Source organism: Muntiacus reevesi, chromosome 1 (genome assembly GCF_963930625.1).
Source record: "Muntiacus reevesi chromosome 1, mMunRee1.1, whole genome shotgun sequence".
NCBI lineage: Eukaryota > Metazoa > Chordata > Mammalia > Artiodactyla > Cervidae > Muntiacus > Muntiacus reevesi.
The window spans coordinates 73,392,027-73,418,155 of NC_089249.1; the positions used below are offsets into that span (position 1 = coordinate 73,392,027).

Below are 26,129 nucleotides of genomic sequence, written 5' to 3' on the forward strand. Positions count from 1 at the left end.
CTCTTCTTCCTGTTTCAGCAAGGGAGACAGACTTACAGATGGAGATTTCCCTTATAAATGTTTCCTACAACAGATTAACTTCTACTTGGTTTTCAGAGTTTTTCCCCTGTTTTCTATTAGAAAATAACCAGCTTAAAATACTTAATCTGCCAAAGAGACATATTTTGGGGGGGCAGATTTTGCTTCTCTGTAAGATAAACTAGAAATATAATTCATTCTTTAGCATCACTGATCTGCATTTATTTTCTATTATTGATAGTTGGGGTGCATGGAAGATGTGGTTGCCAAGCAATAATTAATATTAAGTTCACACAGGAAAAGAACTTTATTTGGGGTCCATTATTCTTGCCTGGAAAATCCCATAGATGGAGGAGCCTGGTAGGCTGCCATCCATGGGGTCGCGAAGAGTCGGACACGACTGAGTGACTTCACTTTCACTTTTCACATTCATGCATTGGAGAAGGAAATGGCAGCCCACTCCAGTGTTCTTGCCTGGAGGATCCCAGGGACGGGGGAGCCTGGTGGGCTGCCGTCCATGGGGTTGCACAGAGTCGGACACGACAGAAGCGACTTAGCAGCAAGAATCGTGATGGAGACAGAGATTTGGGTAAAACCTAAGGTGTGTTCCAGGGAAGAGAAAGAGTCAGGGGCTTGTAAAGATACAAGCTACAAGGGTGCTAAATTGTCTAGCAAGAATTGTGATTGACTCTGAAGCAAGTCAGGCAATATTTGTGCTTACGGAATCACATGTTGTTTTAGAGCAGGGGTTCAGTAAGTATCTTGAGAGGATTATAGTGCAAAATGATAGATTCCATTCAGACTGAGACAAGCATAAGTCCCACTTCCTCAGTGCCTTCCTGACTTCATCTGAGAAAACTGTCTTATCAATGGTGACTCCGTTTTCCTTTTTCTTTCACACCATTCACATGAGCAGTTCCACCCTTTGTACTGCTGCAGGTTTGAGCTTTACAAACACAGAACTATGATCAATTCTATACTGCTTTATCCCCATCAAAAAAAAGAGACAAAATCATCACAGTGTGCTTATGATTTTGTATTCTACATTATTGGGTAGATTCCTGATAAGAGAGAACTCCCATTTTCACTAGATGGAAGAATGAACCAAATCCTCTGCCTACAATTTTACACACATCTGATGCTTAGAAAAATATTTTGACAAGATTAACTTCTGACTCCAGATATTTCAACCTTGTCTTCCTTCACTGCCCACAAATTTCCAATGCCAAATACTGGAGGATGCATTCAAGCTGCATTGTGATCTTTGCCCCTCCACTTTTGTGTCCTGAGGTCAGGAGAGCTGGTTCTTGCTAGAGTTTTCCTGAAAGCCATTTCTATTCCAAGCTGGTTTGAGGTACTTTCTCATACCTGGAAGTGGCTGTGAACCATGTGTATCTATTATACTGAGCCAGAACTAAACAAATCTTCAACTCAAGGTGGTCTTGTCTGTATCCCAAAAGCTTTCTGCAGCTACCCTCATGCTGCCAATAAAAAAGAAAGTACGACAGAAGGAAATCTGATGGGGAAAAGACAGTGGTCTTATCCAAATGCAGCTAAAATATATTACTTTTGCAAACGATACAGAAACATATGATCTCTTCCAGCACCCTGCTGATTGGTTGGAAAGTGCAGAAAGTATAAAATATGATTCCTGAGTTTTCAGCTCTAATCATTGAGTAAATGTTGATATCATTTATTATATGGTAAAATCTGAGAAAGTACCAGATTTAGGAAGGAAAATCAAGTCTTCTGGTTTGGGGATATTGTAGGTTGAAGGGTCTTTGTGATATCGAAGTGTTTATGCTGAGAAGCAATGTGAGGACTAGAGACATAAATTTGAAAATCATTGGCAAATTTATAAAGCCACTGGACTAAGATGAGGTCAGCTAAAGAGAGAGGAAGAGTAGCTATAAAACAGAGAAGATCCCAGGACAGAGCATAAAGAATCCCCATATTTAGAAGAGGGATGGAATGGGAAGAGCCAGAAAAGAGTCTAGAAGAAACAGCCAGGAAATTGGGATACATCTCAGGGAATTCAATCTGTCTCTTACACTGAAGAATATAGTTCTAGGGGAAATGATTGATTATAGAGTCTTGTTGAGAGGTGAAATAAGAGGAGAAAATTGTTCTTTGGATTTAGCAATATGGAAAATTTGGGGATCTTAACAACAGCAGTTTCAGTGGATGAGTATGTGCAGAAGCAAGGTTGAAGGACGTTGAAAAGTAAATAAGTGAGAACATAGAGAAAGCATGTGTAGGACACTTTCTGAGTTTTTCTGTGGAATGGTGACATAGGAGGATGTGGGGTCAAGAGAGGGTTTGGTTTTTATATTGTTTTTGTTCAGTCATGTCTGACTCTTTGCAACCCCATGGACTGTATCACGCCAGCCTTCCCTGTCCCTCACCATTTCCCAGAGTTTGCTGAAGTTCATGTCCATTGAATAGGTGATGCCATCCAACCATATCATCCTCTGTTGTCCTCTTCTCCTCCTGCCTTCAATCTTTCCCAGCAGAAGGGTCTTTTCCAATGAATCAGCCAAAGTATTGGAGCTTCAGCTTCAGCATCAGTTCTTCCAGTGTGTATTCAACATTGAATTCTTTAAGATTGACTGGTTTGATCACCTTGCTGTCCAAGGGACTTTCAAGAGTCTTCTCCAGCATCACAGTTCAAAAGCATCAATTCTTTGACCTCTGCCTTCTTTATAGTCCAGCTACCACAACCCTACATGACTACTGGAAAGACCATAACCTTGACTAGATGGACCTTTGTTAGCAAAGTGATATCTTTGCTTTTTGGATTTTATAGGAGAAGCTAGATCATATTTGTTAGCTGATAGGAAGCAGGGCAGGTAATGAGGGAAGACAAAGTTAAACAGTTGCAAGTGTTAAGTCCTTGAATCTACAAAAAGGGAGAAATGCTTTCACTCTTTCAATTCAATTAAAAGGTCTCAAACACAACACAGGTGTTTCTGCTATAATGTCATATGCATTTATTTTTAAAAGCCCTTGCATTCTGCAAAAACACACACTAAAAATAACAAGTCTCTTGGGAGAAAAATATTGTGGTATATCATTCAAATCCTATAACCAGAGCACTTAATAAAAACATTAGCATTTCTACTAAACTAATTAAATGGTTAAAAGGATATGCTAAATTTCTAATTAAATGAATAAAATCAACAATAGACATAGGGTTTGATCTTCTTCAAAGATAAAGGTAGGTTGATGGAAGAGAAAATGCACAGGGAGAAAATGCATACAAGTCAGAGAAAGCTATGTAAGAACATTCTCAAGACAGACATGTGGTAAAGCTAAGCCAAGAAGAAAACCTTTAAGTGGATGATTTTTGTGTATGGCATTCTGTTCCTTGCTGTGTCTCAGTGTGCTAATAAAATCTATGTTCAGCTACTATTCCTTGATAATAATAAAAAAAATTAACATATTCAGAAAAATCTTGTATGAACTAACTCCCACATTATACTGACATTATCCCTTGGTTTACCAATAGTATGTGGAATATTTGCATTTCAGAAGCATCTATTGTATCACAGAAACTGTATTTCTTGACTTGTTCTGCAGCTGTTGCATGCATAGCAATCTACTGAATACTGTGCAGTGTCAAAGATGCAAAAAATGTAGGTCCCGCTAACTGTAAGCACAACCTTCCCCCAGAACTCAGCTATACCACACATTCTAAATCTTTACACAAGACAAAACAATCGTTTAGTCACCAAGCAGAGCCAAAGGCCTGTAGTTCCTCCTCAAGAGTCATAGATAATGTTCTGAGCCGTATCTTGTGAGCTGTGTTTTAGACACTGAAGCCCCCTCACCAGGTGGAAGAAGGTGACTGCGTGATGAGAGGTGACTACATGATGACCAGACCAAAGCTGTGACATAAGCCACTCCACTTCACACAATTCTGAGAACTGTCCCCGAGAAGTGGGAACAAGTGCTGAAACTAGAGTTTAACAGTACTCAAAACAACCAAAGAGGATGCCGATCAGACTACCACGTCACTGATATCAAGATGACAGTCAGAACTGACTGTGCCATTCTGCTCCCACCCTCCTCCCATACAACCCTGAAACACCCCTTTCAAACTCTGCCTCCTGAGCAGCAGTTGGAAGTTGACCCTCAGACACAAGTCCACCTTCTCTCCCAGTTGCCAGCATCTGAAATAAAGCTACCTTTCCTTTCCTACTAACCCCTGTCTCTCGAGAACTGGCTATCAAGCAACAAGAAGCCAGATCTGGGTTCAGTAACAAAACCACATTTGACTTTGTCAAAATCTTGATTTCCACAGGCAGAAACAAAAAAAGGAAAAGTTATAATGTGTTTCAATAAAAATAATAAACATGTAGTAGCAGTATTAATAACTATTAACATTTACTGAGAACTTACTCTATATCAGAGTGATTTAATCCAATTAAGACTCACAGGAACCCTATGAAGTAGATACCCTTAGCACCCTGATTTCTGTGAAGTAGAGAGATCATACAACTATTGAATGACAGAGCCAGGATTTGAAGCTTAGAGATTTGAAGAGCTAGGTTCTTTAAAATGGGGAAGGAAGGCATTCAATACAGTGCTCAAACACCTTTCCCACCACATCTGGGATTATTGAATCATTCCTTCTATCTCCAATAAATTGAGAACTCATGGTCATCTTTTGCCTTAAGGCTTATGAAGCATTATTCTCGAAGACTAGAGCTTACAGGAAAAGTCCAAGAAGAAGATGGGCTGTGCTAGGAGTTACTCAATATTGTCAACATTCTGTGTGGCAAGGCTAAGCAAAGGACCCAGGGGTTAGGTGAGAAAAACAGAAGGCAGTAGAGACATGCTATCTTACCTGTCTTCCTCTGATAACAAGAGGCTGATGGGGACTCCAGTAGCAAGAGGCTGTGGAGTGGGCTGCCTGTATTGAAAGCTGAAGCAGGTTGAACCTTGCTAGATGGATAATTGGAACTGTGCAGACCAATGAACACAGGTCCTTCTGGAAAGCCTAGAGGTTCTCCTGTGAGAACATTTACTTTTGAATAACTGACAAATGAAAAAGAACAATCAACAATGCTAAAAAAAAATAGTGATAACTAATGCAAAGGGGACATTACTGCATCCGCACCTCCATTTATAGGGTGGTGTTCATTTCAGGAATAACTGCAACAACAAAACATGGAGCTGATAGCTAATACAATGTGGATAATTGCTTTTCATTCTTCATTCTCTCTCTCTTTTTTTAAGTATCAGATTTTTTATTTTTATTTATTTATTTATTTTCTTCCCATTTATTTTTATTAGTTGGAGGCTAATTACTTTACAATATTGTAGTGGTTTTTGCCATACATTTACATGAATCAGCCATGGATTTACATGTGTTCCCATTCCCGATCCCCCCTCCCACCTCCATTCTCTCGTCTCACCTTTCAGGAAGGAAGGTGATGATGTTGGGAGGAAAGAGGACTGTGTGGTCACCACCGTTCACTTACTAGTACATAGCAAGCCACTGGAACCATAAGCCTATTCTATGCTTGGGGGAAGGTGGGAGGGTAGGGGCTGATGGAGACTGGAGAGAATTTCAAAGAAAATATAAATTTTGGAAATAACTGGATTGTGTTAATAACTCCAATGATATAATTTAATAACACAAAGGGATTAGAAGTTTATGAAATTGGTATAAGATGTCATCATGGGAGGCTGCTGCCCAACAGATGTGGGGCTGCAGCAGGAGGTTTTGAAAAACATTAATTTTATGATTATACCTCACAAGTTGAGAATTCATTCAAAAAAGTTGCGTCTATGAAATGGAAAGGTTGGACTGCACGAGCTCTAAGGTCTCCTCCACTTCTATATCTGAGCCTTTTTGGCAATTAGGATTGTAGGAGTTCAAGAAGAAAAGTCACTGGAACGGTGTGGCCCTGTGGCGGTTCCCAAAGAGCAGTGGTTCCCGCTGCCTGGTTCATGAGTCCTGCATTCTCCTGCCTGGTCTGCTAGCTTGATAGTTCAGGACAGTAACCTTGCCTTCTATGATCCTGTCTCAAAGCTGGCAGAGGTGAAAAGAAAAAGCCACAGGAGGTGGTGGTAGTTTTGAAAGTGGAAATCAAAGAAAGAAAGGAGTTTAAAGCAGAACGGATGTTGGGATTGATGATAACCACGGGACATTGGTGAGAAGTGACTTGAGGAAGAGATAAATGATATTTTCAATTTCCTCTCAATGGGGCTTCCCAAGTGGTGCAGTGCTAAAAGAATCTGGCTGCCAATGCAGGAGATATGAGTTTGATCCCTGGGTTGGGAAGATCCCTTAGAGGAGGAAACGACAACCTACTCCAGTATTATTACTTGAAAAATTCCAAGGACAGAGGAGCCTGGCAGGCTACAGTCTATAGGGTTGCAAAAAGTCAGAAATGACTGAGCATACAAGCACACATCAGTTTTTATCCTAAGTCCCAGAGTAGAGAAAAATATCAGAGTGTTAAAATAGGAAAACACTTTATAGATGATTTAAATTTCTTTATCTTAAGGATTGAGAAATCTGAACATCAAAAGCATGGTTTGTGCAAGTTTTATATCTAAGCCATTCATCACTGGCAGACACAGAGCTAAATTATGGGGCTCTGTTTGTTCGTTTGTTTGTTTTGGCTGAAGGTTTAGGACTGAGAAAAGGATGAGAGACTGAGTGCTCTTAAAGACTAAGAACTCAATATGGGAGAAAGAGAGTAATGAAATGAATGAAGAAATGAACAAAAACATGCCAGGCAGAGAATTAAATCAGAGCGATGCGACTGAGTAGGTGGTTAATTTAGATATTTAGGTTAATCACATACTGAAATGAAAAGAGTGCAGTAGAATCTCCCTTAACAACCCCAAGTCCACTGACTCACTGGATTAAAAGGCACTCACTGGCCCCTCTGTAATCAGATGGACAAATGCATACTGTTCTTAGTCACTCAGTTGTGGCTAACTCTGTGTGACCCCATGGACTGTAGCCCGCCAGGCTCCTCTGTCCATGGGGATTCTCCAGGCAAGAAAACTGGAGTGTGTTGCTATTCCCTGCTCCAAGAGATCTCCCCAACCCAGGAATCGAACCCAGGTCTCCTGCATTACAGGTATATTCTTTACTGTCTGAGCCACCTGGGAAGCCTATATGCTAAATCAATCACCTATATGCTAAATGGTAAGCTTCTCTGCTTAAGTTCAGAAACACCAAGAGATAGTAATGGCATCACAGAATCAATGCTGAAGAAAATATCAAGGCGGGGAGTGATTAGCAGTGTTGAATGCATCCGAGTTATCAAGTAAGAGAAGAATCAAAAGCAGCATTTAGTAATTAGAAAAACCTTGGTGTAGCCCCCATCTTCCAGGGTCTGTCTCAGCCAAGCAAGCCCCAAATCTCAGTGGTCAACTCACTAAAGCTGACCAATCTCTGAGACATTATTCACACTCACAAGATAATTCAAAATGCCAGTTCACTCATTTTTGATGGTTATTAATTCAGATCAGTCATCTCCAAGTGGCTTTTGCTTCCTGGTGAATATAAGTAATTTAGTATATTAAAATGCACATCAGAAGGTTACTTATTGTTCCTGTAATACTCTGTTCTTACCTTATCAAAGTATGTATCAAACTGTATAAGAATTGCATTGTCTTGTTCCGCATCACATACTATATATGTGTTTGATTGATTGCTCTTTACCCTGTGCTTAGCAAGATACAGAGCATGTTTAGATTTTCAATAAATATTTATTAGAGATATAAATGAGCAATTAACTCATTAATTTTTTCTATAATGATGTTGCAACCTGATAAATTATCCTCTTCTTTCTTAGAGATAATTGCTTTTAAAAAATATCTCTGGAAGAGTACTAAAGACATTCTAGACAACTCTTTTATCTTCAGTTGTTTATCTTTCATGGAATCACTAATCTTTGCATCTCTTTGACATACTCTTAAATGAATTCCTATGGTAATTAGTATCATAGAATATTTTATTTTATAACTGATGTCCTGCCAGCCCTATTGAGATATATGACATATGTGCCTGGTACGGTCTACAAATCTTCTTTCTATATTCTATTCACAAGATATTTAACTATAAATTTAATTTACTGGAAATGCAATATAATAAAGACAATAAATGAAAAAGAAGAAAATTTTTTGTGCTACCTAATTCTGATCATGTTACATGTCATGAAGCTGAAGAAAGGGAGTCTTCCTTTGAGCTATCTTTAAAGTCTGTTTGTGAACAAAACTTTAGACCTTTCAGAAAAAGTGAAATTGTTTGTCAGTCAGTCATGTCTGACTCTTTGCAACCCCATGGACTGTAGCCCACCAGGCTCCTCTGTGCATGGAATTCTCCAGGCAAGAATACTGGAGTGGGTGGCCAACCCTTCTCCAGGGGATCTTCCCGACCCAGGGATCGAACCTGGGCCTCTTGCATTGCAGGAAGGTTCTTTACTGCCTGAGCCAAAGAGGAGCCCAGACCTTTCAGAGACCACAAGCAATTTGGCTGTCTATAGTACATCCATGGATGTGTACTTGACCATATGGATTATTTTGAAATGTGTTGCTCAGATTGTGTGGCCAGAATGAAAGGAAAATGAAAAAATGCCAGATTCTTTAAATTGTACGTCACTCTCTCTTCCTCCAAATGCCATCATTTACCCCTTATTTCTAGAGTTGTTTTTTTTTTCCATTCGCTTAGAGAATTTTTTTCTGAATTTGTTTCAGTTTGCAAGAACCACTCCTACCCCATGCTATATCTCTGCCATCTTACATCTCCACTAATTATGAGACATAGGCTTCCTGGATTATGACTATTTGTAGTCATATATCATCAACAAATCAAAAGTGAATGGTCTTTTTTCACTGGATGTAATGGAATGCATACTAGGCTCAGAAATAGACGACCCAGTTTGAATTTCGATTATACTCTGTTCTATCTTGTACTCTTGGCCTAATTGATGAAATAAACTTCTATACAAAAAAAAAAAGTATATGGAATAAATGTAGAAGAAATGACTTGATTAGAAAAGCATTGTTTTCATCCACTAATAAAAAATTGATTTAGTCAAAAGTCATTAAAGATGAAATGATAAAAAATTGATGGGATCAATTTGCACAGAGCATCAGGCTGTTGCTCCCTGAAACGCTGATCAATTTAGCATTGCTGAGAGTAGTATAATCAAACAGTATGTGCATCCTGATGAGAGTTGCCAGATACAATATGGGATGCTGAGTAAAATTTTATTTTCAGATAAATAATAATTTTTAATATAAATATGATCCATGATATATTTGGGATATTCTTATCCTACAAAAGTTACTTGTTGTTTATTTAAAATTACCATTTAACTAGGTGTCTTGTATATGTCTTACTGGAAAATACCAAGGAAAGAAGAGACTGGTGGACTACAGTCCATAAGGTCGCAAAGTGTTGAATACACAAGCATGCATTTGTATATGTATGTGTTAAATTTGATAATCCTACTTGATGTGGTGCAAGATTTTAATATATGTTATATAGTCTAGCACAGCTATGTATAACTTATATATGGTTTAATGCAGTATGATACATTTTATAGTACATATATTTAATAAATTGAACTTACCTCTAATTAAACCTTTAGAACTGACTTCCAATCTGCAGAAAACACAGGAGACAGAAGAACAAATTAAATGATACAATAAGTAAATTGATATCCAAAAGTGAAATTTTGACCTGGTTTTTACACCTGTCAATGAAATGGAAAAAAATTGGGTGGAGGGGGAGGAGAATGTCAGAATGCTCTAGATCAAAGATATTCAAAAGAGGATGATTTTACCCCCAGGGGATATTTGACACTATTTAGAAACATTTTTTTATTTTCTCTACTGTAGTGGCGGTAGAAGCAGTGATGATACTAGCATGTAGCAGGTAGAGGCCAGGGAAGCTACTAAACACTTCATAACCTCACACAACCATGGCCACCCTCCTCATGCCCCACCTCTCCCCCCCACACAAGAAAGAGCTATGAGGCTTAAAATGTCAACAGTGCTTCTGGTTAGAACCCTGGTCTAGACTAAAAAAGACCTTAAAGACTTACCAACCACATGTAATACATGATGCTCATTTAAGTCTTGAAGAGTACTTCAGTGATAAAGGCAAGATAGCTGTTTAAGAATAATACTGTAGATAAAAAATTGTTATTTATATGGGAAATATAACTAACACACTGAGTGTGTTAGTCACTCAGTCATGTTTGATTCTCTGAGACCCCAGGAACTATAACTCTCCAGGAGCCTCTGTCTTGTGGGGAGTCTCCAGGCAAGAATACTGGAGTGGGTTGCCGTTCCCTTCTCCAGAGGATCTTCCCAACCCAGGGATAGAACCTGGGCTCCTTGCATTGCAGGCAGGTTCTTTACCACCTGCGCCACCAGGGAAGTCCAAAATAATACAAAAATAATAATCATCCCACTTTTGACATAAACATAAGTGTATGTGTATAAACAGATACAAACATAAAAATGCATAGAAAAATAATCAGAAAACGAGTCATCAAAATGTGTAAAGTGCTGGGACTTCCCTGGTGGCCCAGTGGTTAAGAATCCATCTTGCAATGCAGGGGACAAGGGTTTGACCCTTGTCAAACCCAAGGGTCTGGGAAGACCCCACATGCTGAGGAGGAGCTGAGCCCATGTGCCACAGCTATTGAGCCTGTGCTCTAGAGATTCCAAGACTTACTAAGTCCTTGTGCAGCAACGGCTGAAGCCTGAGCGCCCTAGAGCCCAGACTCCACAGCAAGAGAAGCCACCACAATGAGCAGCCTGCACATCACAATGAAGAGGAGCCCCCACTCCCCACAACTAGAGGTAGCATGGCCGAAAAAATAAAGTAATTAATTAAATATCTGAAAAAAATTCAGTGTTGGTATTTCTAAGTTGGAGACCATAACTAACTTGCATTATCTTATTTTTCCTTTCTTGTGCTTATATATGATGACCATACATATATATTGCTATTTTAATCAGAGGGAAAATAGAATTATTTTGGAAAGAAAATTCTTAGAGTTGAAGATCCTTACGGCCATTCTCTTTCACATTGTTATTGTTCAGCCGCTCAGTCATGTCCGACTCTTTTCGACCCGATGGACTGCAGCACATCAGGCTTCTCTGTCTTTCGCTGTCACCCAGAGTTTGCTCAAACTCATGTCCATTGAGTCAATGATACCATCCAACAATCTGTCGTCCCCTTCTCCTCCTGCCTTCAATCTTCCCAGCATCAGGGTCTTTTCCAGTGAGTCAGCACTTCCATCAGGTGGCCAAAGTATTGAAGCTTCAGCTTCAGCATCAGTCCTTCCAATGAATATTCAGGGTTGATTTCCTTTAGGGTTGACTGACTTGATCTCTCTGCTTGTCTCTCAAGAGTCTTCTCCAGCACCACAGTTTGAAAGCATCAGTTCTTCAGCACTCAGCTTTCTTTACTAAAGTGGCTTCTCAAACAGCTCCCAAGGGCACAGATGAGTTCAGTATCTCAACTGATGCGAACACAATTTGCTGCAAAGATTCCACCCCAGCTCACCAGGGACTTGAGAAGATAACAAGAATAGTAGTAGTAGTGTTAGTTGCTCAGCTGTGTCTGACTCTTTGTGGCCCCATGGACTATAGCCCCCCCCCATGGACTATAGCCTGCCAGGCTCCTCTGTCCATGGGATTCTCCAAGCAAGGATACTGGAGCAGCTTGCCATTCCCTTTTCCAGAGGATCTTCCCGACCCAGGGATCAAACCCAGGTCTCCTGCATTGCAGGCAGATTTTTTACCATCTGAGTTAGAGGGAAGATCAGGAAAGAGTACAGAGACCTTCTCAATGAAGAGGTCGTGCTGACCCAGAAACTCAACTTGCTGAAGTGGAAAGCTATTGCTGTTTCATTCTCTTTCCAGAATAAGCCAAGAATGAACCAAAGGGCATGAGGAATGGGTATGAAAGTATCTTCTCTCCAAACAGAGGAGATGGATCTCTTTAAATGGGAGAGTTAGGCTGCGATGTATGTCAGTGAGATGTTAAGAAATTGACTGCAAGCTGAAACTGGACAAGAGAAGCCCCAGCTCCTGTAACACTGCCTGCCCTGATTTTACCTGAATAAGTTTCAGGAAGTTGGCTGCTCTCTAATACTGAAAAGCTAAAATCTAGGGTCTTCTCTTTGTAAGTTTATCCAGTAACCCTATGGTTACTGGACTAAAATCAATGCAGTTTTAGTCTGTGAAACTTTCAAATCCCCAACAGTTAGCAAGCAAATGAGAGCATCTCTCTCATTAACTACCCAAGTTCCTAACAAAGCCCTTGAGATAAGCTCTAGGGCCCTCCCATCCTTACCTTCTTAGTACCCTGGAGGGATTTTGAAAAATATGGTCTCAGGAGACTTGGGATAGAGGGATTTGCTCCTCTTGGGGAAAATACTCCTGAAATCTGGAGTTTAACAGACTGCATTTTTTCCCCCTGGGTCACTTCTCAAACCAAAGGAATCAATGTCCCCAGCTTCAAGGAATATATAGCAATAATTTGAGATTCTCTAAGAGTTGGAGACGTCAGAGTGACTGAGCATGCATCGATACTGGAAGAGCTGAGTTTTTCTTGCTTTGTAGGTTTTAGCTTCCCTTTTAAACACCTGTTGAATATATGGTGTTTTCACCTGTTTCCTCTGAATAGATTCAGCCTTTCAATATCTTTTAATGATCACTGTCTGAAAAGTGACTCCTTTTCCTTATTGCTAAGGTCTGGCACAGCAAGCAGCTGTTGGCAGAACTAAATGAAAATGGAATGCCATGTGTATTTTCCAAAATATTATTATTTTCCCTCTATGATTTGCAATATTTTTTGGTTGTATTGACTCTCATGTTCATTAATATTATATTTCTTCATGCTCATCTTGTTGCGGTAACAGATTCAAGGACATGAAAGTTAGGTAAGACATTACAATGATCTCCAAATATTTTAAACATTATCAGATTGAAAAGGAAATAGAAGGTGGGATAATGTGGGGATGTGGTAAGTTGCAGGGAACCAGGTATTGAGTCAATAGGAAGTAACATTTTCTAAGAACTAAGACCATTCAAAAATAGAATTGATGATCATATATCTATGTGGGTCTGTGTAATGAGGTAGTATGCAACATTAGAAAGGAAAAGTGAGATAGATTTACAGTACTAGTATGGAAAGTATTCAAGATATTAAGGGGGAAAAACTAGCTGTAAACTGGTATGTGCAGTCTAGTTCCATTTGTGCAAAATTGAAATGATACAGAAATATACACAATTGAACATAGAAATTTTCTAGACAGAAATAAGTCAGGTGAAATAAACAAACAAACATAAATTATGTTTACTTCTGGGCCAGAGAATGCAAAGGAAGAAAAGAGAAAACTAACTTTTCTGGTTATCCATTCTATACAGACAGCTTTTTTTTTCTGCCTTAAATTTTTTTTATAAACATTTTTATAATATGAAAAGCCCAGTTTTATTTCTTTAAGTAAGCTTAATTTCTTAAGAGGGGGATGCTAACTTGTAAGAGAACGAATTTCCAGTCATTGGAAGCAGAGTTTGGCGGCTATTTGTGAGGAGTGCTGTGCCTTTAAAATTACCTCGTGACTCTAAGGTCCTATGATTCAGTTATATTTAAAGGACTTAAAGCAACCAAGCACATGGATTTTTCCAACTTGCTTTCAGTTGGAAACAAAGACTTGGATAATGAAATGAATAAGATTAACCCCTTGCCTAGGATTGGTCGTTAGGTCTAAGCAGAAAATGATGTCTCTAGAAGGAAATATTTTTATTTTTTTCATGGAGAGAGACTTTGGTCAAAAGATCCAGAATCCCAGGAAACAGAAAGTGGCTTAACGTGTTGCTTGTTTCAGTGACGTGAGTTCCGCAGGAGGCTGCCACTTTGTTTCGGCTATCCCGATCTCTCCATCCCATGTTATCACCCGCCAGTTCTCTGTCCCCATTTCCCTGAGAGGATGGTGGGGGAGGAGATGGACTTGCAGGACTGCACACGCTCAATTCAATCTTTACTCTCCTATAGCCTAGCTTATTTTTCTTTCATTCCCCTTAATATAGGGAGGATTGATTTTTTCCAGTTAGATAAGCTTTGAATTTTATCTTGCTCAGTAATACATCATGAATCTCAGTTAAACAGAAGTGGTTAAGGATTAGCCCATCACCACATCTTAGTGGAAAAGGAACACACATTTGGTCTACATTTTCTCTGCTATTGAAAATAATTTCTATTTTTCTGTTTTTCAAAATCTGCCCTATTTTAACTACTTGCATCCCACTATAGTAAGAGTCAGAATTGGTTCTGTGTTTATTTCAGATTTTAATATTTCATTCATTATAGATTTTTGCATTCATTTTTTAAAACACTGCATTAAAATCTTATTCATCTTGATTACTGTGTTGTTTTCCTAATTTTTAAAATACTTTTGGTATTCCCTTAAATACTGCCTCACTTGCTACGCTATTTCCAGCACTGTTCAGAAATATTTTCTTTTTAGCAACTATGGCCTTCCTTTAAAAACTGGAAGTTAATTTCCTTTGAATCTGGCCCTTGGGTGCTCAAATTTCTATAAAATGCCTGTTTAGAGACTTTAAGTTGGTGGCATTTTATACTGTCAATTTTTTCTTCTCTGCAGTAAATTAACCCACTGCTTTCACATTTTCTTCTCAGTAGTCCTCTCTGCAGCCTCACTAGAAAGTTCCATTTTGGCAAAGAATTTAAGAATTTTGCTTTTGTGTCTAGAAGAGAATAATTAAGAAGAAAATCTTGATTACACAGAGAACATAAAAAGAAAATTAATTTAATTCATTACTCAGAAAAAATATTTTTTGAAAGCATGTGTGCTGTTGAATGTGTTTCATTCTTTTGTTAATTCCTTTTCTTTTTACAAAATTTGATCTATTTATCTATCTATGTATCTATCTTTCCATATCAGCCCTTTATAGACATATAATGACTTGGTTGCCAGTAGATGGATATAACTTATTTAATCATACATTATTTTTGGTATTCATTATTGCATTATAAATAACATCATAAAAACTTTTCGTATATCCAGGTGCTTATCTCTGATAATTTCCTTAAAATAAATAATTAGAAGTGGAATGTAAAGCCAAGGAAAATGGACATGCATTGACACTAATATGCTAATATTTCATATCCTTGTTTAGACACTTCCAAATTTTTCTAGTTTTCACATAGTTTTTCAGCTTTTCCAAGTTTTTCCTAATGTAATCTCATTCTCAGAGTGAGGAAAATGCATTAATTATTTTTAATAAAAGCAAACCAAAAATATCTTCTTCCTCATCTGCTTTGTAGTCTTGACATTTCTCAGGCAGTCATGGTGCAGAACAAGTTACATTGGTTTTAAAATTAAAAGTGTAGATCTAAGACTTAATAATTGTGGCTGAATCACCTAATCCAATGTGTCTTTAGCTTCCCCATCTGCAAAATGGAGGTAATTCTTACCTAACATATGAGATTGCTAAGCTGTTAAATAATATTGGTAAAAATTCTCTAAACTAAAAAGTGACATAAGGGACTATTATCATTGATATTATTATTATCATTAAACATTTATATTAATGAAAACTTTCTGATCCCCAGTAACTCCCCAGTAGGAAATACATGTGCAAACTGCTTTCCCTAAAAAACCTGTTTATAATTCTGAAGGCATCAGAAAAGAGAATTCAGACTTTAGTAATGAGTCAAACTGCCTGTGAAAATCCAAATCCAAACGTAAGGCAGAAAACACACAGAAATACACACTGCCCATGAGAACCAGTTACAGTGCAGCCCTGAGCAATTGAATTATACTACAGACAGCTTGGATTGATAGGTCGTATTTAGTTCTGAGAAGCCTTGCTGGGCAAGAGGAGTCTTGGAAAATAAAGAAAGCAAAGTGGCTTATTAACAAAAACATGTGTATGTGGCGGGGGTGGCGGTGGAGCGAGGGACCATCAGATTGGAAACTATTGAATGACTTGTGAAAAGGGTTCACGAAAGATGCAAACAAGTGGGACAGGGAGAAAGCAAACACTTCTGTCTTGTTGGAGCAGATAGTGTTGTCTTGTTTGGCAACTTAACAGGGAAGATGTTTGAGAAAATGATAAAAACTGTGCCTTAAACAACAGAGGAAGGGTTGTGGGGAAAATTACAACATTAAGTTAAAAAAAATCTGAAACTGTAATCCAAAGAAAATCTTTCCAAATTTACCTACACATTCCCTATTTATCCAGCCTTCATTTTCCCCAACATCTATGTTTCTAACACACCAGGAAACCTTTTCCACATTTGACCCAGCCTTCCTTCCTTCCATCTCATCCCATCTCCATTCATTCTTTTGTATGAGTCTCCATACATGAAATTGTTTCCTGATTGTGTTTTTCTATCTTTTACCTACAGGGGAACAGCAGTCCCCGTTAACCAGGCATCAATCAGGAGCAGATCCTAATTATTTCCTTGCCTTTGTGTTCTCCTGCTCAGAGCAGTGGGCACTGATGTATTCTGACTGCCTGTCCTAAGTTTCCTGGAATTTATCAATGAAGACAGAGAACCACACAGGGGTGAGGGAATTTATTTTCCAGGGTTTCACCAGCTTTCATGAACACAAGCTCACCCTCTTTGCGGTTTTCCTTACCTTGTACCTTTTAACCTTGTCTGGTAATGTCATCATCGTGACAATTATCAGCATTGATCGACGCCTTCACACCCCCATGTACTTCTTTCTTTCTGTGCTTTCCACTTCAGAGACTCTCTACACATTGGTCATTGTACCTCGGATGCTGTCCAGTCTCGTAGGCCTGAGCCAACCCATCTCCTTGGCTGGCTGTGCCACCCAGATGTTCTTTTTTATCACTTTGGCCATCAACAACTGCTTCCTGCTCACAGCAATGGGATATGACCGCTATGTGGCCATCTGCAACCCCTTGAGGTACATGATCATCATGAACAAGAGGCTGTGTACCCAGCTGGTGTGGGTGGCCTGCAGCATTGGGTTGTTTGTGGCCACAGTTCAGATATCCTCTGTGTTCAGGCTGCCCTTCTGTTACAGAAAGGTGGCCCATTATTTCTGTGATATCCGCCCGGTTATGAAACTCTCCTGTGTCAACACCACTATACATGACATAATTAATTTCCTCGTCAGCTCACTCGTCATTGTGGTGCCCATGGTTTTGGTCTTCATCTCCTATGTCCTCATCATCTCTACCATCCTCAAGATTGCTTCTGCCGAGGGCCGGAAGAAGGCTTTTGCAACTTGTGCCTCCCATCTCACTGTGGTCATCGTCCACTACGGCTGTGCCTCTATCGCCTACCTCAAGCCCAAGTCAGAGAACATGAGGGATCAGGACCAGCTGATTTCAGTGACTTACACGGTTTTCACTCCTCTCCTTAATCCTGTGGTGTACACTCTAAGGAACAAAGAGGTCAAAGATGCTCTTTGCCGTGCTATTGGCAAAAAACCTCTTGCTTAGAATCTTTAGTAGTTTGATATATAGCCTGTCATATTCTGAGTATTTTTGTAATCACACACAAAAAAATTGATCCTATCATTCTTCCTCTACCTAGACAGAGTTGCACAATTTGGTGGCAAGCCTAAATTAAAGAATTAAGAGTTTCCCTGACTTGAGTTTTGTTTTTAACATCATTCTCCTATACTCTCTGTTCATCTGAGAGGTTACCGCCAGGGACATGGTCAGGTGCGGCTCACAGGAGGAAAGCTGGTAGGGAATAATAAGCAAGAGGGTGGCTGATTGTTTCTACTTTGTTAATGGCAGAGAAGTGGACTGTGTAACACCTGCTTGAAGCAATGGGTTGAAAGATCAACTAAATGTCAAGTAGATATTGAGTTCTAAAACCTCAGAGAGAGTGTGGTCAGTGTTGAAAGCACAGTCAAAACCACCTTTCTTACTTATCATCACTTTTTCTTTTGGGCAGTGGAAGAGTAACAGACTCTGACATTCCAGAAGAAATATTATCAGCCTAAAACATTCTCACCTGCCTTGGAGACCCATGACATTTTTCCCTCAATTTTGTTGAAGTTCACCTTGAGACTGTTTCCTGGGTGAGTTTTGTATATTTATATGCTAATACAAAGTAACAAAAGATGGTAAGGATGACCCTATGTGCAAGACAGCAAGAAAGACATAAAGAACAGACTTTTGGACTCTGTGGGAGAAGCCAAGGGTGGGATGATTTGAGAGAAATGTATTGAAACATGTATATTACTATATGCAAAATAGATGACCAGTCCAAGTTCAATGCATGAAACAGGGCACTCAAAACTGATGCCCTGGGATGACCCAGAGGGTCATAGACTGATGGGGTGGGGAGGGAGGTGGGAGGGGGTTTGGGAAAGGGGGACACAGGTACACCCATGGCTGACATGTCAATGTATGGCAAAAACCACCACAACATTGAGAAATAATTAACCTCCAATTAAAATAAATTAATTTAAAAAAATAAAAGGGTTCACTAAGGGCTACAACATTATCTTGACCAAAACATATTCTCTAGGTCTGACCCAGAATTTTGTGGCGAGAAAAATAAAATCTCAAAAAAACCAAAGCCAAAAGAGTACCATCACACCCAGCAGCTGAATTTCACTGGAGTTATACATGCTTTCTCTGGGAGTAACATGTATACTATAATGTAGGGATATAAGTGTAGGGATATCTGAAGATATCTGAAGATCTGCTCTTAAATTAAGTTTGATAAGTGACTTCCATGATTGTCCAGTGGTTAGGACCCCACAATTCCACTGCCAGGAACCTGGGTTCGATCCCTGGCTGGGGAACCAAGATCCTGCAAACTGTGTGGTACAGCCAAAGGGAAAAAAAAAAAAAAGGAATTAAATTTATTAATACCAGCTAACTCTGGCTGTCTCAAATCTGGAAATTAGCCCATGATTTTCATTCATCTCTACGTGGAGCCCAGGGTGATACCTGGGTCTTGCCTTTGTCCTATTCATTTCTACACTGATGAACTCATTTTCTGTGAACTGCTGGGTACCTCGTTCAAACTCTGAGATCAAACACTTGTCTAAACAAAAGTCTGGGAGTCTTATTGTTATTGCCTTCTGAGAGGGTCAATTGTATTGATTTGAGAGAAAGGTTTAAGACCGTAGGGTTATTTGACTTGATGTTCAAAAGAGGCAGAACTTGTCAAATGCCTTCCAGTCCATAAAGGGCTGATATTAAAAGGAAAAAAAAAATTAATTCAGGTCATCCATCCACCATCTCTCTTCTTCTTGAGGATAGTCGAAGGGTCCCCATCAAGGATGCACTGAAAGTGCTTGTCAAAGGACTTGAGAATCCCTAACAGCACCAGAGCCAAGAAGGGAAGTCTTCATGTTTATGGAACATTACCTGAGACAATAAAAGCATTCCCTCCCCAGAGCAACTACCTGCAGAGAGTGAATGAGAAGAGGGGTCTTCAAGGCAATTAATCTTTGCCTTCATCTGTGTTCCCTGAGAACACCTCTGAATCCTTTCTGGGCTAGGTGCAAGGGGAACACACACACCCTTGCTTCTGAGAAAGCCCCATTTGAGATTCTCTCTTCAGCAGTCCTGCTCATGAAAGCAACCCATTCCTTAAAGGCCCCTCCCAGTGGTCACATCATTTTTATAGACTGATGAACTATTTGCACTCAGAACCCCCGTGAGTCCTCCCAGAACTGTCCAGGGCTCTAGAAGATTGACAAGCATGCTGAAAGCAGTGTGTTCCCTGGAGTTCCTATAGCTTGATGCTGCATAAAATGTTGTAATGTTTGCAACAACAAAGACTGCATACTACAGGTCTACCTGACCCTTGTGTCTTTAATGTATTTACAGCATTGTAACAGAGCCAGAAAAAAATGAAATCAATGTATTTAATTTCAAAGAGACAATGAGGATATTTATTATCAAACACAAGTCATGTCTGAAGGGAGTGAGGCTTAAGTCTACAACCTGGGCTTCACCACCACATAGCCCTTAGCTTGATAACTCAGGGCCCTCCAGTTCAAGATGATACCGGTGTAACAGGTGAAGCACAAGTTTTTGAAGGAGACCACATGATCCCACAAGTACACATCCCAGATCTCCCCAACAAAGGATTGTTTGGCATCAAAATTTCCCCCAAATGAATCCTGCTCCTGTCCCAAGATGATTTTTGCATCTCTTCCCAAAGTGTACCCTCTCCTCAAACCCTTTCTCCCCACAGGCTTGCCGTTCATCCAGAGTTCAGCAATCCCAGAGACAGACTCCCAGCTGACACAGAGATGGACCGGGCCATGACGGAATTGGGGGACCTTGAACGCGACCTTGGCGTTCCCAATGTACAGCTCGTACTCTCCCTTTTTGCTGGCAAAGAGAAGCAGCTCATTGTCTCTAAACTTTGTGTTGTAGGAGAAGAGGCTGTAGGTGCGAGTGAGGTCTGTGAAGGCTTTCAGGCACAGAGTGAAGCTCCTCAGTGGCTTCCTCACCCTGGGGATCAGGGTCACATAGGCTGTGTCTGATTGTTCAGGAAAAATAAACACCTTCCCTTTCAAGTCTGTGGAGGAGAAAAAAAAATGGTGACAAAAAATCTGTCAGTTCTCTTGTTTGATTTGCTCTCACTGCAGATCGTGGACTGCTTCTTGATAGAGTATATCCAGCATTTACAAGGTGCCTATCAGTGCATTATTTATATAAGCAGAATGTGTTAAAAGGCAGGTTTTGCTACGGTTGTTCGGATAGAAAGAAGAATTGAAGATGTTCTCTATCAACCCCCTCTGTCACCTTCTTTGCAGGTTTCATCTAGGTGGAACACAAACACCAGTCACAGAAAATGAGGCACAGCTGGCTCGTGGAGTGAAAACATTAAAGTCTGCAGCATCCCATTCTCTCCCAACACTTATCATCTTCTGAGATGTCAGTGATCTAAATATCACCCTATGCGTGATGTCTGACCTTGTCAGTATACAGACCTGGAGTAAAATAGCATAGTTAGCCAGAGAGTGGGGTTTTGAATAACTTTTTACTGATAATTATACAATAGAGAAGTGTCTAAAACTTGAGAAGATGGGGTTATGCTTAATGGATATAACAGAAAGGGAGAAAAAAAAGGCTGCCAGAACATGAATGCTCTTTAACTGCTAATAAAAACCAAGCCTTTTTGGTTGCGTTTTTGCATCATAATTTTTTCCCTTAAACTTATCTCACTCAATCTTCATAAACAACTCTTTGCTAGTTTGATATCATTCTTATATGCATTTCATAGGTGAAGAAAATGAGGATTAGACTTCAGCAATTTCACAAAAGCAGCAATTCAATTAGTTTGGGAGAAACTGGTTCTCTATGTAAAGTCCAAGATTGTTCTAAAATTTTGTATTTCCTTTCATGTGACCCAGACCAAAAGATTGAGAAGGATCAGAGAATGACCACCCTAACCCCTGTAATAACCTCTTTTTCTAATAAAAGTTTTGCATAGCCGTTCTTGTTCTCTCAGGTGAAAGGTAATGGTGTTCCCATGTAGTGAGCATAGCCAGCTATCCTTTCTCTAGCCCCAGGGCTTCCTTATGCCAGGCATACCCTGATTCGTAAGCATCTGTGGTGGTTTTAAAAATATGTCCAAAATAGTTCTCCTCTCCTTGATTGTAGGCTAACTTGCTACTAAAGAATAGAATACAGCAGAACCAAGACAAGTGACAGAAGATTAGATTATGAAAAGACGGTGCTTTTTTAAAGCTGCTTCCAAATTTTATTTCTTTTTAAATTTTTTAAATTTAATTTTTTATTATTTATTGGAGTATAGGTGATTTACAATGTTGTGTCATACAGGTATACAGTTTCAGAAATACAGCTAAACGTATGTGTATACATATATACACGTATATATGTATATGTATACATGTACATACCATTCTTTTTTAGACACTTTTCCTATATAGGTTATTATACAATATTGAATAGAGTTCCCTGTCCTATACAGTATGTCCTTGTTGATTGCTTATTTTATATATAATAGTGTCTACATGTTAACCCCAAACTCCTATTTATCCCTCCCCCCCACTCACTTCCCCTCTAGGAACCATGAGTTTGTTCTCTGTGTTTATGAGTCTGTTTCTGTTTTGTAAATAAGTCAGTTTGTATCAGTTCTTTTTAGAGTATGCATATAAGAAACATCATATGGTATTTCTCTTTCCCTGTCTGACTTACTTCACTCAGTATGACACTCTCTAGGTTCATGCATGTTGCTGCAGATGGGATTATTTCATTTTTTTTAATGGCTGAGTAATGGTCCATTGTACACACACACACACACACACACACACACATATATATATATATACCACATTTTCTTTATCCATTCACCTAGGTTCCTAGGACATTTAGACTGCTTCCATGTCTTGGCTATTCTAAACAGCACTGCAATAAACATTGGGGTGCATGTATCTTTTCTAATTATAGTTTTCTCTGGATATATGCCCAGGAATGGGACTGCTGGATCATATGGTAGTTCTAATTTTAGTTTTTTAAGAAAGACTACCCTTTTGTGCTGGGCACTATCTGTTAGATTTCTCACTGTTGGAGAAGCTAGTTGGTATGTTATGGACTGCTTGATAGAAGGGTCCAGATGGCAAGGAACTAAGGGCAGCCTCGAGCCAATAGCCAGTGAAGAACTGAGACCCTCAACCCAACAGCCTGTGAGGGCTGAATCCTGACGATAACCATGTGAGTGATCTAGGAAGCAGATCCTCCCCAAGTCAAGTCTTCAGATGAGAGGATGTCTCTGCTTGACTGACTTCAACTCATGAGAAACCTAGAGTCAGAATCATCCAGCTGAGCTGTTCCCTGATTCTTGACCTGCAGAAAGTATGAGACCAATAAATGTTTGTTGTTTTAAACTGCTATATTTTAAGGTGATGCAATACTGCCATAGGTGATTTATACCATCCTTCATTCACCTGTTCCTCAAAACAGCAGCAGCAGTAACCAAAGGAGCTGTCCTTCAGTTCCCCTGAGACTTGGAGAAAACTTTATCCAAACAGAACTTAGGACCTACCTCTCTGTGTCATGCCCTCTGGGAGGAAGGCGAAGAGCAGGACAGCCAGAAGAAGCTTCTCCATCCTGTGCTCCTTGGGTCTTCAGGAGTAGTGGGAGGAACAGCAGTGGTCATACCAGTGGAGAGATGCTCACTCTTTGGCTTCTTATATTGTGCTTTTGGAGGCACTCCCTTTGTTCTCCCAACAGAAGGCAAAGCTGTAGATGGTAAATATTAACTGAACCAGGATATGATTTAGAAACAAATTTGTTTACTTTTTGGTCTATTGTTTCAGTTGTGGAGTCTTTCCTTTCTCTTTTAACTGTTCTATTTCCTGCTCAGCTGTGCTGCTCACATCTTCCCACAAGAAAAAGAGGCTCTATGCCCTCCTAAAAGTATGATAGTGTTAGTCACTGCAGTCATGTCCCACTCTTTGGTGACCCCAGTGGACTGGAGTGGGTAGCCATTCCCTTCAGCGGATCTTCCCGACCCAGGGATTGAACACAGGTCTCTTGCATTGTTTAGAGACTGGGGTATCACCACGGAGAAATGAACATTTACTGATTCAGGCGGCTGTGAATTTCAGGATAGTGGAGATCTAGCTCTTGTGATCTTGATGATGAAGCTGCCAAGATGTCTATAAAGGAGCTCCTAGATTATGAGTGTTAAGATAATGGCCTCCACCTGGAATCTGGACATCAACTGGGAAATAAGCTCAAAGAGAGTGTCTGCGTGGGTGGATAGACTGAGCCCATCTTGAGAGGACACAGAATGGTGTTTGGGTACTGGGAGCAAGCCAGTTCCTCAGAGTGAACTAATTTAGGTGTTTCCAGGCTGATTATCTAGGGCTCTTGGTTGCAAACAACAAAAGACACTGTATTAGTGGTGACAGTTTATTTCTACCTAATTAAGCTGTGCAACAAACCACCTCAAAACTCAGTTTTTAAAACAATAAACAATTATTTAGTTCATGAGTATGTGTATTGTTGGTTTGGGCTTCGGGACTTTTTGGTCTCAGCTGGGTGATTAACAGCAAGTCAGCTAGTCGGACAATAATATTATATGAGTCAGAAATGGTGCGATGGGAATTAGAGCATTTTAAAATTCTTGTCTTTTTTGTATAATTTTAGGTTGGTTTAAATCAGTCTTGATTTCTCCTACTCTCCTTTAATTCTCAAACTATATTCAGTTACATATAAAATCAAGAATTGCCTAAGGAATTTTTAAAATTACTTTTTCATAGTATGTTTATATAACATAAAATAAATGTTATTTTTCAAAAAAATATGTTACTTTAGATCAATATATTGCAATTAAAGTTCACATTGCAAGTTAATTTTTTTTTAGACTTTAATAATATTCATGCTACATATCTAAAAAGGCAAATTTGACTTACCCACATTTAATAAGCGCTTCACATTATTGAATTAATTTTAACTATGAAAGCAAGAATACAATTTGTGGACAGATTCAAAGTGACATTTTGTATACCTCATTTCATTTGGGGATAAAAATAAACATATTAAAATGAAGTTTGAAGTTGAACTATTTTTGCTACATCAGAAATATACAAAATATCTTTGATGATTTTGATTTGTGTTTCTGATCCCTGTGTTTAGAGCCTAAACATGCACCCAATTTAAAAAATATAAAACTATTATTGCTAGATTCTAAGTAAGGTCCTCCATCAGTATCTGTGGGGGATATCCCCCATATTAAAATTCATGGATGCTCAATTTCTGTGTATAAAATGGTACAGTATTTGCATATAATAGACACACATCCTCCTGTATACTATGAATCATCTCCAGATTACTTACAATGCCTAATGCAACATAAATTCTATGCAAATAGTTGTTGGTGCATGGTGAATAACCATGGTGAATTCAAAGTTTGCTTTTTGGAACTTCCTGGATTTTTTTTTTACTAAATATTATTGAACTGCAGTTAGTTGAATCCATGGATAGAACTCATAGATATGAAGAGCCAAATGTGTTTACCTTCCAAGGGCTTAATTAAGTGCTAATGACATCTTGATGTGCTGTGCTGAAGAATATTTACAACATTAGAATCTTTTTGTCAATCAGTGTGGATAAATTTCAAAAATACATGAATTTAAAATAATACCATATGTTTATAGTTAATTAGTACAGACAGGTTCAATACATAAACATGCAAAGGAAAAATACACACACTCTGTGTGGTTACCTCTACAGAAGCAAGAAGTAAGGAAGGGGAAAGAGTGAAGGGGGTTTCAGATTGTATCCATAAATGTTACTATCTTAAAAAAAAGAGAGATAGGAAATAATTATGACAAATATGGCATGGCAAAAGTATGGTATGTGTAGTATTTGTTATACAATTTTATAATTTGGCTCTTTTGTAAATTTAAAATTTTCACAGCTGTTATTTTTTGTTTTTAAAGATAAAATATCAGGTGAATTTTGAGTGATCATTTCTATAGTTCTTATTTATGTGCTATATTTCAATATGAATAGTCCTTACAACCCATAAATTTAACCAATGATGACTTAAAGATACAAGTTAAACAGATATATGACTGATGGGAAAGAAAGAGTGTAAAATGACATGATGGTCAAAATCGCCAAGTCTCTTGCAGTGATGACTTCTCAGGGTGGTTGAGTCAAGAACAAGCACTTCAGATCACAGCTAACTATCAGACCTGCTCCACTGACTTCCACTGGGAGATCTTCAGCAGGTTCCTTTTTAAAGGAACAAGGTCAAGGGACTTCTCTGGTCGTCCAGTGGTTAAGACTCTGGACTTCCACTGCAGGGTGCACAGGTTTAATCTCTGGTCCCACATGATCCCACATTCCTCATAGCATGGCCAAAAAATTTAAAAATAAAGGAAAAGGCCAGAGTTGACCTATATCATGAACCATGTCAGTTTTCTGATGAGCTTCCAGTCCTTCCCAATTCCACATCCTATTTTCAGTCTTGTCCCAAGACCTGGTGGCCCAGACAGTACGTGTCATGAGGCTGTACCCTGAGGAAGACATAATACTGGACTGGGTTGCTGTCCCTTCCTCCATGGGATCTCCCCAACCCAGGAATTAAACCC

At 39.2% G+C, this 26,129-nt stretch overlaps 2 protein-coding genes across 2 annotated transcripts; one reads left to right on the forward strand and one right to left on the reverse strand.

Annotated features, from left to right (window-relative positions):
• The first annotated feature begins 16,584 nt into the window (after positions 1-16,584).
• LOC136161121 (olfactory receptor 10J1-like) lies at positions 16,585-17,517 on the forward strand. Its single transcript, XM_065925647.1, has one exon. The coding sequence runs from the start codon at positions 16,585-16,587 to the stop codon at positions 17,515-17,517; it is 933 nt and encodes a 310-aa protein (XP_065781719.1).
• A 2,468-nt stretch (positions 17,518-19,985) lies between these two features.
• Positions 19,986-23,132, reverse strand: LOC136161127 (mucosal pentraxin). The gene is made up of 2 exons (XM_065925661.1): positions 23,069-23,132; positions 19,986-20,575 (listed from the first exon to the last, which is right to left on the reverse strand). The coding sequence occupies exons 1-2, from the start codon at positions 23,130-23,132 to the stop codon at positions 19,986-19,988; spliced, it is 654 nt and encodes a 217-aa protein (XP_065781733.1).
• Positions 23,133-26,129: the final 2,997 nt, after the last annotated feature.